At 40.4% G+C, this 13368-nt stretch overlaps 1 protein-coding gene across 1 annotated transcript; it reads right to left on the reverse strand.

Annotated features, from left to right (window-relative positions):
* Nucleotides 1–6214: 6214 nt before the first annotated feature.
* On the reverse strand, nt 6215–8387 carry MS3_00002452 (uncharacterized protein). The gene has a single exon (XM_051210053.1). It carries the CDS (start codon nt 7340–7342, stop codon nt 6452–6454), a length of 891 nt encoding a protein of 296 aa, XP_051075541.1. The 5' UTR covers nt 7343–8387; the 3' UTR covers nt 6215–6451.
* Between the last annotated feature and the right edge of the window lie 4981 nt (nt 8388–13368).

The raw sequence follows: 13368 nt of genomic DNA on the forward strand, positions 1-13368 counted from the left end.
AGTATCTATCAATTCAACTGCTCCTGTGGAGCAAGTTATATCGGCAGATGTTCTAGGAATTTGTACATTCGGGCTCGTGAGCACCTACCCGTGTGGTTAAGCAAAGGTGTTGTCAAAACTGTTAACAGCTCCATCTTAGACCATTTAGTCCAAACAGGACATACAGCCAACATGGAGCAATCTTTTGCAACAATCTATCGTGTCAACAGCAGTCTACCTAATTCCGTCAGACTGCGAATCCTACAGACGGCTGAAGCAATTGCTATTCGGATCAAAAAGCCAGAGCTTTGTATCCAAAAGAAGTATGTTCAGCCTCTCCTTTTACCCTGGCCAACTAGCTAATAATCAATCTTATAATGTGGTGACATAATCTGATTAATGTTCATTTTATGTCCCAAACTTATTATTATTACTATTATTATTATTATTACTATTATTGCACGCTTGAATGTCTGAACGGACATAGATAATTGTACCGCCTCCTATTCCATAACATCTATCGGTTTTAAAGAAAACGTAGTTATCTACATTCAAGGAATGATCGGATATAGATGAATTACACCACGTTTCCGTAATAAGTACAATGGTTGGATTAACAAGGAATAAAAGAGTTTTAAGATGAATAATTTTATTAGACAGAGAGCGGGCATTGAACGAAAGAATAAGAAACTCAGAGTCATCATAGTGAAGCAGGTTAGAGTATAAATCGCAATTGGTAGTTCCATGAATACTCATAGGATTAGCTAAGGTAAGAGTCGTGTTGCGAGGGGAAATAGATTCAACCACTTTGTCATCATGTGAAATATGTTTACCGTTGCCGGCAGGAAAGCCGGCGGAATTACAAATAAATTCTTTTCATTGCTATTGGATATAACATCTGATAAGGGGATACTGTACATATTGGGAGCCGGACCAAGAAGGCTATCAGGTCTATGGTTGTGACCAAGTGGCCAATTACAATTCAGATAACTATTTATACCTGACGTATGGGTAACGTGTTTAAGACGTTTATTTCCAAGGTTTGTGGTTGATTTCGGCTTCTTCATAAGTTGGAGAGGATTGTTTGCTGTTAAACATACTTGCGATGGTTTGCGAGGTTCGAATATATCAACGTTAAGTGCGTGGTCAGTTATATGAATGTTATGATTAGTTTTTCTGTTATCCTTTGCACAGTTACTGTAACTGGGTGTTGCGCTAACAGGGGTTTGGACTGATGATGTCACAGGTATTCAGTGTTTGACAACGCTTCTACCAGTAACACCTTCTAATATATTTCGTTCCCACCCAGAGAAATCAAAAGACAGAGTCGAGGAGACCGGAAGAGTATATTTGGCGATGACCAATATATCGGAATTCTCTGATCTAATCTGGCTAGCGATTGCGGTTGATGTTGAGCACGGCGTTACCACACGTGATCTGGTGCGGATGCCTGACCGAGCGCCTTCAGCTAGATGAGTCCACTAAAACATATGGTCAGCATCCAATGTCGACAACTTACAGGGCTATTTATTTTGGGGATTTATTTACCGCTACAGATCACTCCCCCCCTAGTGGGGCAGTGACGACCCTAAGACGTGGCCAGCCAGAAGTTTAAACCCAACGAGTTTGTCGTTGGTAAACACTCTTCTGATAGCTTACTAAATTTAGCAGCGTCTGGTCGTCTTTCCTTACTATATGGGACGGAGGTACAACATAGTAAAAAAAGAAAATGTACAATGAAAATTTCGGATCCTCATAAACGTCATCGTTCTTTTCCAGCCGTCCTGGAAAAGAAAAAAGAAAATGTAAGTGCATGTCGAAATACACTCGTATGTGCGTAAAAACACAATGTCGGCGGAAAAAAATGGAAAATAAACTCATGAACACGTAATAGCATTAAAAAAATTGTTTTTTTTGTTTTGTTTTTTTTAAATAGAAATAAAAATATATAAGCATATTAAAATTGTTTTTTTTTTTAAAATAATATAAAATGTCGAGAAGTGCCTTACGTGCAATAGTCATTTAAATGTTCTGGAAATCTCACCCTTCTTCCAGAACGCGTCGTTTTAAGTTTATTTTCGGATACTGTCGAAGTATCATCGTGTGTGTTGGTTGTCGGATGAGGTATTGTAAGTGTCGGAGTCGTGTCGTTCGATTGTACCGAAGGAAAATCGACGTGGATAGGATTTCCTTCTAAATACGCTGCTTTTAAGCGATCGATGCTGATGCTATCGTTTGTTCCGTTCTTATCGACTATATAGTACTTAGATTCACGTTGAAGAACTTTGAAGGGTCCTTCGTATGCTGATTCGAATGGTCGTCGATGCGAGTCTCGACGAATGAAAACGTGTGTACTATATCGTAAGCCAGGTTGAACGAAAACATCAGTTGATTGAGGTCGAGTGAAAGCAGGTTTAACTGAACGCATTGCGTTTGTAAGCCTGTTCGTGTAGGAGGTTAGATCCATGTTCATTGAAGAGGATGAAGGATCCACGAATTCTCCTGGAAGTCGAAGTGTCGTTCCATAAACGAGTTGAGCCGCAGTATATCCAATGTCAGCTTTCACTGCATTGCGGATACCTAGTAAGACGAGTGGAAGAGCGTCGGTCCATTGTGAAACGTTTGCAGCTGATAGCGAAGCTTTCAGTTGTCGGTGAAAACGTTCTACCAACCCGTTTGCTTGTGGATGGTAGGCGGTCGTTCGGAAGCGAGTGATTCCTAAAAGTGTGGTCAGACGACGGAAAAGATCAGACTCAAACTGACGTCCGCGGTCTGTAGTGATGGTTGAAGGGCAACCGAAGTTTGCTACCCATCGTTCGACGAAGGTGCGGGCCACTGTTTCAGCAGTGATGTCCTTAATAGGTACTGCTTCTGGCCATCGAGTGAAACGGTCAACGCAGGTTAAGAGATAAGAGTATCCATTTGAATGTGGTAAAGGTCCTACCAAATCCAGATGAACATGGTCGAAACGGGCATCGGGAGTTTTAAACGAGCCTAAGGGACATTTATTGTGTCTGATAACCTTAGATTTTTGGCAGCTTACACAGGAGCGTGCCCACTCCCTCACGTCTTTATTCATTCCAGGCCAGCAAAACCTTTCTGCTATAAGCTTGATGGTTGCACGAACACCTGGATGCGAAAGTTTGTGCAATGTGTTGAAGACATTGCGTCGATAATGTTTCGGCACGATTGGGCGATCCCTACCTGTAGATGTGTCACAAAGTAAGGTTTCTTTACCTGTTCCCATCTGTTTGATGCGTAGTTTAAGGGTTGTAGACGATAACTCGTGCTGAAGATCACTGTCTTCTTTTTGAAGCTCGGCGAGTTTAAGAAGGTCGATTCCTTGGAAACTGTTCAAGGAAGTTATACGAGATAAAGCGTCTGCAACTACATTGTTTGCTCCAGAGATGTGTTGAATATCTGAAGTAAACTGCGAAATGTAGTCCAGTTGTCGAGACTCACGGGGAGAGTACTTGTCAGAAGGAGAGCTTAACGAGAAAGTGAGCGGTTTATGGTCCGTGAAAAGAGTGAATTCACGACCTTCGATGTAGTGTTGGAAATGCCGTACAGCACAATACATAGCTAGGAGTTCCCTACCGAATGTGCTGTACCTCGATTCGGTGTCTAGCAACCTTCTAGAGAAAAATGCCAAGGGTTGCCAGGAGTTGTTAACCCATTGTTGTAAGACTCCTCCGATTGCTGAGTCGGATGCGTCTACTGCGATGCTAATGGGTGCTCGGGTGTCCTGATGTGCGAGCATTGTTGCTTTAGCAATCAGTTCCTTAACTGTGGAGAATGCTTTTCGTGCGGTGTCGTCCAAATTAATGGATTTCGCATTTCCACGAAGTTGGTCGGTCAGAGGTTTCATAAGTAATGCGCATTTGGGTATGAAACGTCTATAGAAACTTACCAGGCCGTTGAACGTGCGTAATTGCTTGACGGTGGTCGGTTCTGGGTAATCCAGAATGGCCGCCACTTTGGTCCTAAGAGGTCGAATGCCTTGAGCATCGATAGTGTGTCCCAGAAAGTCTAACGAGTCGGTTCCGAATTGGCATTTCTGAACGTTTACAGTAATGCCATGTTTTTGAAGTCGTTCGAAAACAAGATCCAGATGCTTGAGATGTGTTTCTCTGTCCGGACTTGCGATTAGACAGTCATCAACATACGCGTGTACGAAGTTGAGACCTCGAAAAACGTCGTCTATGAATCTTTGGAATGTTTGAGCAGCATTCCTTAGACCGAAAGGCATTCGCAAAAATTCATAGAGTCCGAAAGGAGTTATGATAGCTGTTTTCGGTATGTCGTCAGTAGCCATAGGGATTTGGTTATACGCTTTAACCAAGTCGATTTTCGAAAAGACAGTTGTACCTTTCAAGGTAGCTGTCAAATCGTGAATGTGAGGCAACGGGTAACGATCGGGAATGGTTTTCGCGTTCAATCGCCGATAGTCACCAGTTGGACGCCAATCGTTGCTGTCCTTTTTAGGGACCATGTGCAACGGAGATGCATATGGGCTACTTGACGGTCGTATGATTCCTAAGTCCATCATGTGATCGAATTCGTTTTTCGCTAACCTTAGCTTTTCAGGTGCTAGTCGTCGTGCTTTAGAGAATACAGGTGGTCCTGTAGTCGTGATGTGATGTGTAACATTGCTGGTTACACACGGTAATCTCGGTTGCGTTTGTTGTATCCCAGGGTACTTATCGAGTAGTGGTTGATAGAGTGGGTCTATCATATGTTTAACTGTGACTGGGGATACTCTACAACCAGTAAAAGAAGTTACGCAAACGGACAAATTAGTGTTCCCGTCTACTAGCCTCCGTTTGCGCGTATCGATGATCAGATTGTGGTGTTGTAGAAGGTCCATACCAATGATTGGCATAGAAACATCTGCAACAACGAAAATCCAGTGAATGGGTTTGCGTAAACCCACGTTAAGGTAAACGTACCTTTTGCCATACGTAGCGATCGATTTTCCGTTTGCCGCCTGTAAGTTTAGGGTCGATTCGTGAAGTCGGTCGTTAGGATTTGCTGGGAGAACGCTAACTTCTGCGCCAGTGTCGACGAGGTAGCGAACTCTCGTTGTCACATCTGTGACGAATAACAGACGGCTTTGTTCGCCGGCTACGGTTGCCGTTAACGCGTGCCGGCTTCGAAGTTTCCCGAATCAGTCGGTTTCGTGTTGGGAAAATTGCAGGGTTTTCTGCAATTTCTGGAAAACTTTCCATACTGGTTATGATACCAGCACCAGTCGGGGTTATCTGTCTCTCGTGGTCTAGAGACAGATCGCTTACGAGAAATGCTTCTACGTGGTGTGCGCGATCTCTTACGGTCGGTACGAAGACTAAGATAACGCGTGAGTGTGTGACATAAGTCGGTTATATCATTCTGAGTCGTGTGAGGCTTTTCTTTGACTGAAAATACCTCGGTAGTAGAAGGTTTCGTAATTTCTAGAATGCGGTCGGCAGATACAGCTAGTTCGTCTAAGGCGTTGTTCTGGAACGAGACCAGAACTGCTTGCACCTGTTGGGGAAGTTTTGACAAGAAGTGTTGTTTGAATAGACCTTCGTCGAACGTTCTTAGGCCTATAACCTCTCTCATCCGTTGCAACATGTCCGTCGCAGAACCGTGTTGCAGGTCGATGTTATTGAAGAGTTGATCTAACCTTTGTCGATCGGTTAGATCTCCTCGTTTAAGAATCGAGCGTTTTAAGATTTCGTAAGGATCGGAAACATCACTAGTAAACATACTAGGTGTTACGTACCTGTTGAATTCGCGCGGTAGTGCCTTGACTACTGCGAGGAATTGTGCACGTGTGTCGATCACGCCGTGCTCGGAGAAGTCGGCTTCTGCGTAGCGAAACCAGGCTTCGATGTTGTCGGGCCAGAAAGGCATCAGTTGAAACGAAGGTGGGGACAAAGTCTTAAGCTTGAGTACTTTAGGTGTCTGTTCAGTCATGATGAAGTATGAAGTACGATAATGAACGAGGGGAAAATATATATATATCCAAGAAAAAACACGAAAAAAAATCACAATGTTTAAAAAAAGTAAAAAATAAGGCAATGATATATAAAAATCCCAAAAAGGAACAGACTCACAGTTGCAATTAGGTGTACCAGATCACGTCGGGTTCACCAATGATGATGTCACAGGTATTCAGTGTTTGACAACGCTTCTACCAGTAACACCTTCTAATATATTTCGTTCCCACCCAGAGAAATCAAAAGACAGAGTCGAGGAGACCGGAAGAGTATATTTGGCGATGACCAATATATCGGAATTCTCTGATCTAATCTGGCTAGCGATTGCGGTTGATGTTGAGCACGGCGTTACCACACGTGATCTGGTGCGGATGCCTGACCGAGCGCCTTCAGCTAGATGAGTCCACTAAAACATATGGTCAGCATCCAATGTCGAAAACTTAATGCTATTTATTTTGGGGATTTATTTACCGCTACAGGACTGTGTCATCTCATTCGTCATCAGCACAACTAGTTCGGGTTGAATCTAAGTCAACATTCTTAAGAGGATGGACACCACCTACATCGGGATTACTTTCTTCTGGGTTTTGAACTTTATGAGATTCAGAAGAGTTTTTTGGTGGCGGCAAAGTTGTTAAGCTAGACGTCCTCTTAGAATCGGACTTAACGTTACAACCATTAGGATTATGATGCATTTGAGAGTTTGAAGCTGATGGTCTGTAGTTATCTCTTGCTGCTTTTCGCTGGCATGGTGTTTTATCCGGAAGAGTCTTAATATCCTTGAAAATCTGTTTTTGTCTCAATGAATTGGAGGAATTTAAAAATTCACTGGCGTCTACAGATGAGTTGAATTTGAACAAGATCGGTGAGTGCATACCAGGATGACTTCTTTTTAATCTTGTGCATACACATGGTACGTGTGTCATATTGCTGGCTCTAAGCAGACTAGATTTGATATTTTTAAGGGCATGTGTATCCGGTATATTAAACACAATTGCATTGCTAGATCGTCTTATTCTTTCAAATACCTCTGATGCAACACGATCTAGGAAAATATTTATGTCATTCATTTGATCTGGAGTCTCTGTGAGGTTGGGGTTGATGAGATATTTAAGCGGATTGAGAATGTTCATGTCTACTTGCAACTTCTTTATAGCATCCATATAGTTGCAGTTGCGATTATCATCACTGTTTACCATCAGAGTTTTCAACATGTCTGGAATGGAGACAACTGGTAAAAGCCTGTCTGCTTCCGGATGAACGGAGTGGCACGTCTCGTTGAAACTGTTGGAAATCGTATCGGTAGAGGTGTTAAATTGTGTCGTTTTCCTACGTTTGGCTGGACGCCTAGGAGCAGGGGTCTTCATTTTCTTTTGTGACATGATAAAGTGACGTATAGCAAGTGGTTTGAACAGAATGTTGGAAATAGGGGTGAAAAATCAATTCCGAGGGCTCAAGTTAGTCTAAAAATCAAAATCTATGTTTTAACCAAGAGTGAATGTATCGTGAGGATTAGTGGTGTTAAAAACAAAAGATGACAATGGCAGGAAGATAGTAGTGGAGATGAAGTATTTATGTCAGTATCTGTGTGGAGGCAAAATAGAATATAAAGGAGCAAGTTGTATAAATTTTAACATATATGACACGAAAGATAGCCTTATATAGTAAAGTAATTTAGAAATGTCGATAATTAGTATCAAACAATCAAAAAAAGTACGGTATGTGATACATATATAAACTGAAAGTCCGTATTAGTAAAAATTAGGAGGTGCAGAGATAAGTAGTTTAGAAGATTATTACCGTCTAAAGTTATTATGTTGCTTCTTGAACAAATATATGAAACAGCTTTTTGGAAAAAAACACTGTCAAAAAAACAAACTATGACAGACTCACCGAATTGGACAGGTAATTTCGGAAATGAAATAATTTATAGTATCCAAATACGATTTAAATGATAGTTAATAAAATAGTGAATACAGTCCTTAAACATACACGGTTATATATATTTCTTGATATTAGGTAGAGGTTTGAATAGATCCTGTGGATACATAATGTACGTGGGTTAAAGCATTCAAATACGATATAATCATATATTCCTTAAGAAATAGAATACAGATATGAAATGCAAATCTTCGTCAAATATGATTATATAAGGTTTCAAAGTATAGTTTGATCGTATAGTCAAAATGAATATATGTAATCATATGATTATGAATTATTGTATGAATATGATCATAAATACTGTAAGTTGAACTCAGAACTTATCATATGGCATGAAATTCACAGTTTATATGTTAATAGTTAAGAATAGAGTTATTTTCCATAATTCCAAGAAAAAATAATTCATCCAGCTATGCGAGAATCCTAGAAAGGTGAAACTAAAAACCTCGGCCTGAAAGTAACGTCCAGTCCGTAGCGCGCGGTATCAGTCTATCAGTATCTATCAATTCAACTGCTCCTGTGGAGCAAGTTATATCGGCAGATGTTCTAGGAATTTGTACATTCGGGCTCGTGAGCACCTACCCGTGTGGTTAAGCAAAGGTGTTGTCAAAACTGTTAACAGCTCCATCTTAGACCATTTAGTCCAAACAGGACATACAGCCAACATGGAGCAATCTTTTGCAACAATCTATCGTGTCAACAGCAGTCTACCTAATTCCGTCAGACTGCGAATCCTACAGACGGCTGAAGCAATTGCTATTCGGATCAAAAAGCCAGAGCTTTGTATCCAAAAGAAGTATGTTCAGCCTCTCCTTTTACCCTGGCCAACTAGCTAATAATCAATCTTATAATGTGGTGACATAATCTGATTAATGTTCATTTTATGTCCCAAACTTATTATTATTACTATTATTATTATTATTACTATTATTGTCTTTACACTTGATAAACCCTTTTGAGGAATTTATTTAATATCCACCCCTGAACCTACTATATTTGACCTGATTATTTTACATATTACGCAATTTCCGATTTGTAATCACAATATTCTCTCGCTCTCTCTCTCTTACCCCATGTTGACCATATTTATTCTGATAATTTATCTCACAATTTCATTTCGCTTATAAACTGATTCAAGTTAACACTTCATATTAGTCAGCCCCAACATTAACGATTTTATTTTTATATAACAAACAATTCCTGACTCACATATTACCATTTCCAAATGATGATGTATTTTGCCTTAAATCTGGCCAATTTTATGGATTATTAATCTGGATTTATAATTGTAGAACCTGATGAGAAATTATTGAAAAGAATATTCTTCGTTCATACAATTGTGTTTTTAAATAATCTTTAATTATGATTTGGGTGTTAATATGTCTTATCTTTTTGCTCTCCCCAGCACTAATAATCTCCGAGGTCATAGCAAGAAGGTTCATAAACCACGATCTAATAAACTTAAAGTGGGATCCCGTTTTTCTCATCGAGTAGTCAATCATTGGAACGCCTTACCCGAACAAGTGGTATCAGCCCCATCAGTGAATACTTTCAAGGAAAAGCTGGACCTTCACTGGAAAGCAATGTGTCAGGATTAACACAGGTTCATCAACCTACTATCCTTATTACTGAAGACAGATTCTCTATGTCGCAGCCCCTCTATCTCTACGTGCAGTATGCCAACGGTAAGACTGGTTCACATACAAGACACTATACCTACGTGCATTGAAAAATCAGCACAGTCTACTAGACAGTATGTGCTACCAAGGCCTAAATCTAAAATTTCAAAAACTAAAGAGTCCAATGGTCCACCTCATACACACCAAAATACTGATAGATATAGTAATGACATCCGACAGCTACAAAACTCTCTATCCGAAATTAACGGCAAACTTGAGCAATTAGCACCCCTCATTCATATATGGGGCCTTGACACACAGAAATCTTGAGCAACTCACTAAAGCTGAGTGTATTTTGGAGTTTGTGGCTGAAGAAGTGACGAAGAGAGTGATGTCCTCCTTCAATGCAGTTGTGTATAACCTCCCCGACCGCACACACCCATCTAAGTTAAGGGATATTTGCCTTAGAGCATGCGGTATGCCGAACGTTAACTGCAAAGTCATCCGCCTTAGAAAAAAGTCAGACAGATAGACTTGCCCCCTTTTGTTTATGTTTGGCTGTTGTAACAATGCTAAGCAGTTTATTAATTTGAGCAAAAATATTAGCTCACTAATTCCATACAATAATATAAGTCACTCCAGACCTTACGCCCTGTCAACGTCGTGTAAGAAGACGCGAAGCGATAGAATTGAATGGGAGTGTTACAGTTAATAATCAGCCAGAGACAGTTTGCAACACAACAAATAGTTTAAAACACACGAACAATAAGCATGACACCACTCCACATACAGCTGATCACTCTGTTGATCTAGATAAGCCTACAGATCAGAAACCTTTGGATAAGATACGGACCCCAACTGACACCAAGAACCATAACGACATGACTAATCCCAGCTGTTCGTTCAGTAATGTACTAAAATGTGAGTCGTGTAACAACACACATCCAACTAAACCTATACACTTGAAAATTTGTCCTCCTAAAGATATTCCACAAGTAGACTTGAATGAACGTAAGTTCATCTCACAAAGACAACGAAAGAATCCTACTCTGAAAATAAAGGGTGGGAAGACAAAACTCATGATACCGAATAGGGAAACACGTAAGATTGAACCCAACTGCTCTATAGGTATCCCAAGAACAGTGAACAGGTTCTCCCCGCTGCTATCGTATAACTTGCCTTCAACACCTCCAAGTTGCAAAAACGGTGGTGGGCTTCAACGTAGCAAGCCTTCTTACACGCAGACTAACGAAAACTACCAGAGAACTGGCCACCCAAATCACCCCCTGAAGCCTAAAACCATAAATAAGAATGGTAATGATAGGTTTCTCACTCCACACCCTACCTACATTCCCCAGGGCCGCAACTGTAATTACTCTCAGAAAGAAAACTTTTCACACCCTTTAGTACCGACTCATTACATAACAACGGCTCCCATGTATAACAACAGTCGCAACTCCTCCCAGTTACGCGTAGCAGACCCCTCTCACGCTAACGTAAATAGCCATAACAGGGGCTAATAGTCTAACCATCAAGACTATTTTGTAAATAACTATACACTTCACAGTAGGCCTGTACAAGATTTTTTGGAATAAGACTCCTAGTGACACCTCTGTTGAAGTATATAGCCCAGGTTATTTCAAACCACATGCAAACCATAAATTTGTTTCCTCCGTACAGTTTCCATCAGAGAGTACTCCCACCCTTTCCTCCTGGGTAAACTTCCCAATCAACTTCACTAGCTCATTTGATACATCTCCCACTAAGTCTAGCTATCAAAATACCGAGCTAATGAAGAACATCCAATCCCTCACTTCAAACTCATCTCACACCCGCGAGGGTTACGACGACTTTATCCGAGATACCCTCACTCATTTTAAATTAGTAGGCCACTTGCTTAATATATGTCTTATCAACGCTCGATCGATCTGCAACAACAAGACGGATTTAGCCCTGATTGTATCCATATATCAACCATCACTTATTATAGTATCTGAAGCATGGACTGACAGTAATATTTCCGACCAAAGTATATCACTTGATAACTAATTCCTATATAGAAGCGACAGATTGAATGGACGAGGCGGAGGATGCCTTATTTACGCTCACCCTAGTCTAAACACACTACTATGTGATATGCCTGAACTAAACAAAATGAAGGATTCGGTGTGGATTGTGAATTCCCTAATCTTACTGCTCGACTGTGTTTATCGTCAACCTAACGCATCAATAGATGAAATAGCAGTATTATCGGAGGTATTCACACTAGCATCATCCCTCTCATTCACAGGCAAGCTCATTTGTGGTGACTTCAATATGCCCGAAATTTCTTGGCTGCCAGTCAAAGCGCCGAGACGTTATGAATCATTTATTGAATGTCTAGAGCTTGGACAATGGACTCAGTATGTCAATAGCCCTACCAGACATCAAAACATCTTGGACTTAGTCTTTACCGGTGGCCTCATCCCCAATACTTTGAATATTGGAAAAACGTTCCCAGGTAGTGATCATAACATTGTCATATGCAGCCTTAATGTCAAAAACCACAACCGGTAGAAGTAAAACCGTAACACTTCGTAGAAACTATCGCAAGGTTGATTGGAATAACTTCCACAATTACCTAAGAAGCACTGATTGCAGAACTTTCTTTACCTCAAGAAATACCGACACATTAACCAATATATTTTATCACAACATCAAAAGTATCATCAACAACATCGCACCTTTAGAATACTGTAAACCTACGTTCTCCAAAGATCTCTATATACCGGTCAGTACAAGAAGACGTCTTCAAAGACATTGTACTCGATTCCATAACTTAAATGACTTTTCCTCTTTAATAACGATGACAGAAATACTTGTCCGAACAGAGGCAATAAGTAAACAAAAAGCAGTAGCACAGGAAGAACGTGCAGTTGAACTTAATAATAACTCCTCTGCACTCACCATACTACTACAAAATAAACTTAAACGCTCTAAATCGAGAGGGAGTATATTCATTAAAGGCAAACAAGTATACGAAGATCCCAAACTTGTCATAGAATTATTTAGTGAACATTTTTGTTTCTCACTAACTAACGAAAAACCATTTAATGATTCAGAACCAATCCCAGTAACTCCCTGTGAAATTACTAATGTAGAATTCAGTGTACAAAATATCTCCAAAGCAATCAGTACATTGAAACACTCCTACACTAATGGACCAGATGGTATTCCATCTAGCATGCTAAAACGTGGGTGATGATATGTGTGTTTTGCTTCTCAAACTATTCGCGATATCACTCTCTTCAGCGTGTTACCCTACTGCCTGGAAAACTACACATATTATTCCCAAAATTAAAACAGGATCTGAAGCAAACGTTGAAAATTACCAGCCTATAAACATAACTATAGTGGTGTCCAGAGTGATGGAAAAAGTAGTTAAGGCGGCAGTAGTCCAACATCTACTAACTAATAATCTCATCTCGACCTCCCAGCATGGATTTCTTAGGTCCAGATCATGCGATACATGTCTAGTAGAATACCTGAATGATATAACTCTGAAACGAGACAGCGGACTCCTTGTATCAGTCCTATTCCTAGACATTAAGAAAGCCTTTGATAAGGTCTTACACAAAAGACTACTCGTCAAACTAAAGTCCTTCGGAATACACAACCCACTGTACTCATGATTTGCTTCGTTCTTAACAGAACGTAAACAGATGGTAAAGTACAATGAATGTCTCTCGTCCCCTAGACCAATCACCAGTGGAGTCATCCAGGGAAGCGTATTAGGTCCACTTTTGTTTCTTATGTATATAAACGATATATGTAACACCATAGAATTTGGAAAACCATGCTTATATGCT

Source organism: Schistosoma haematobium, chromosome 1 (genome assembly GCF_000699445.3).
Source record: "Schistosoma haematobium chromosome 1, whole genome shotgun sequence".
Lineage (NCBI taxonomy): Eukaryota > Metazoa > Platyhelminthes > Trematoda > Strigeidida > Schistosomatidae > Schistosoma > Schistosoma haematobium.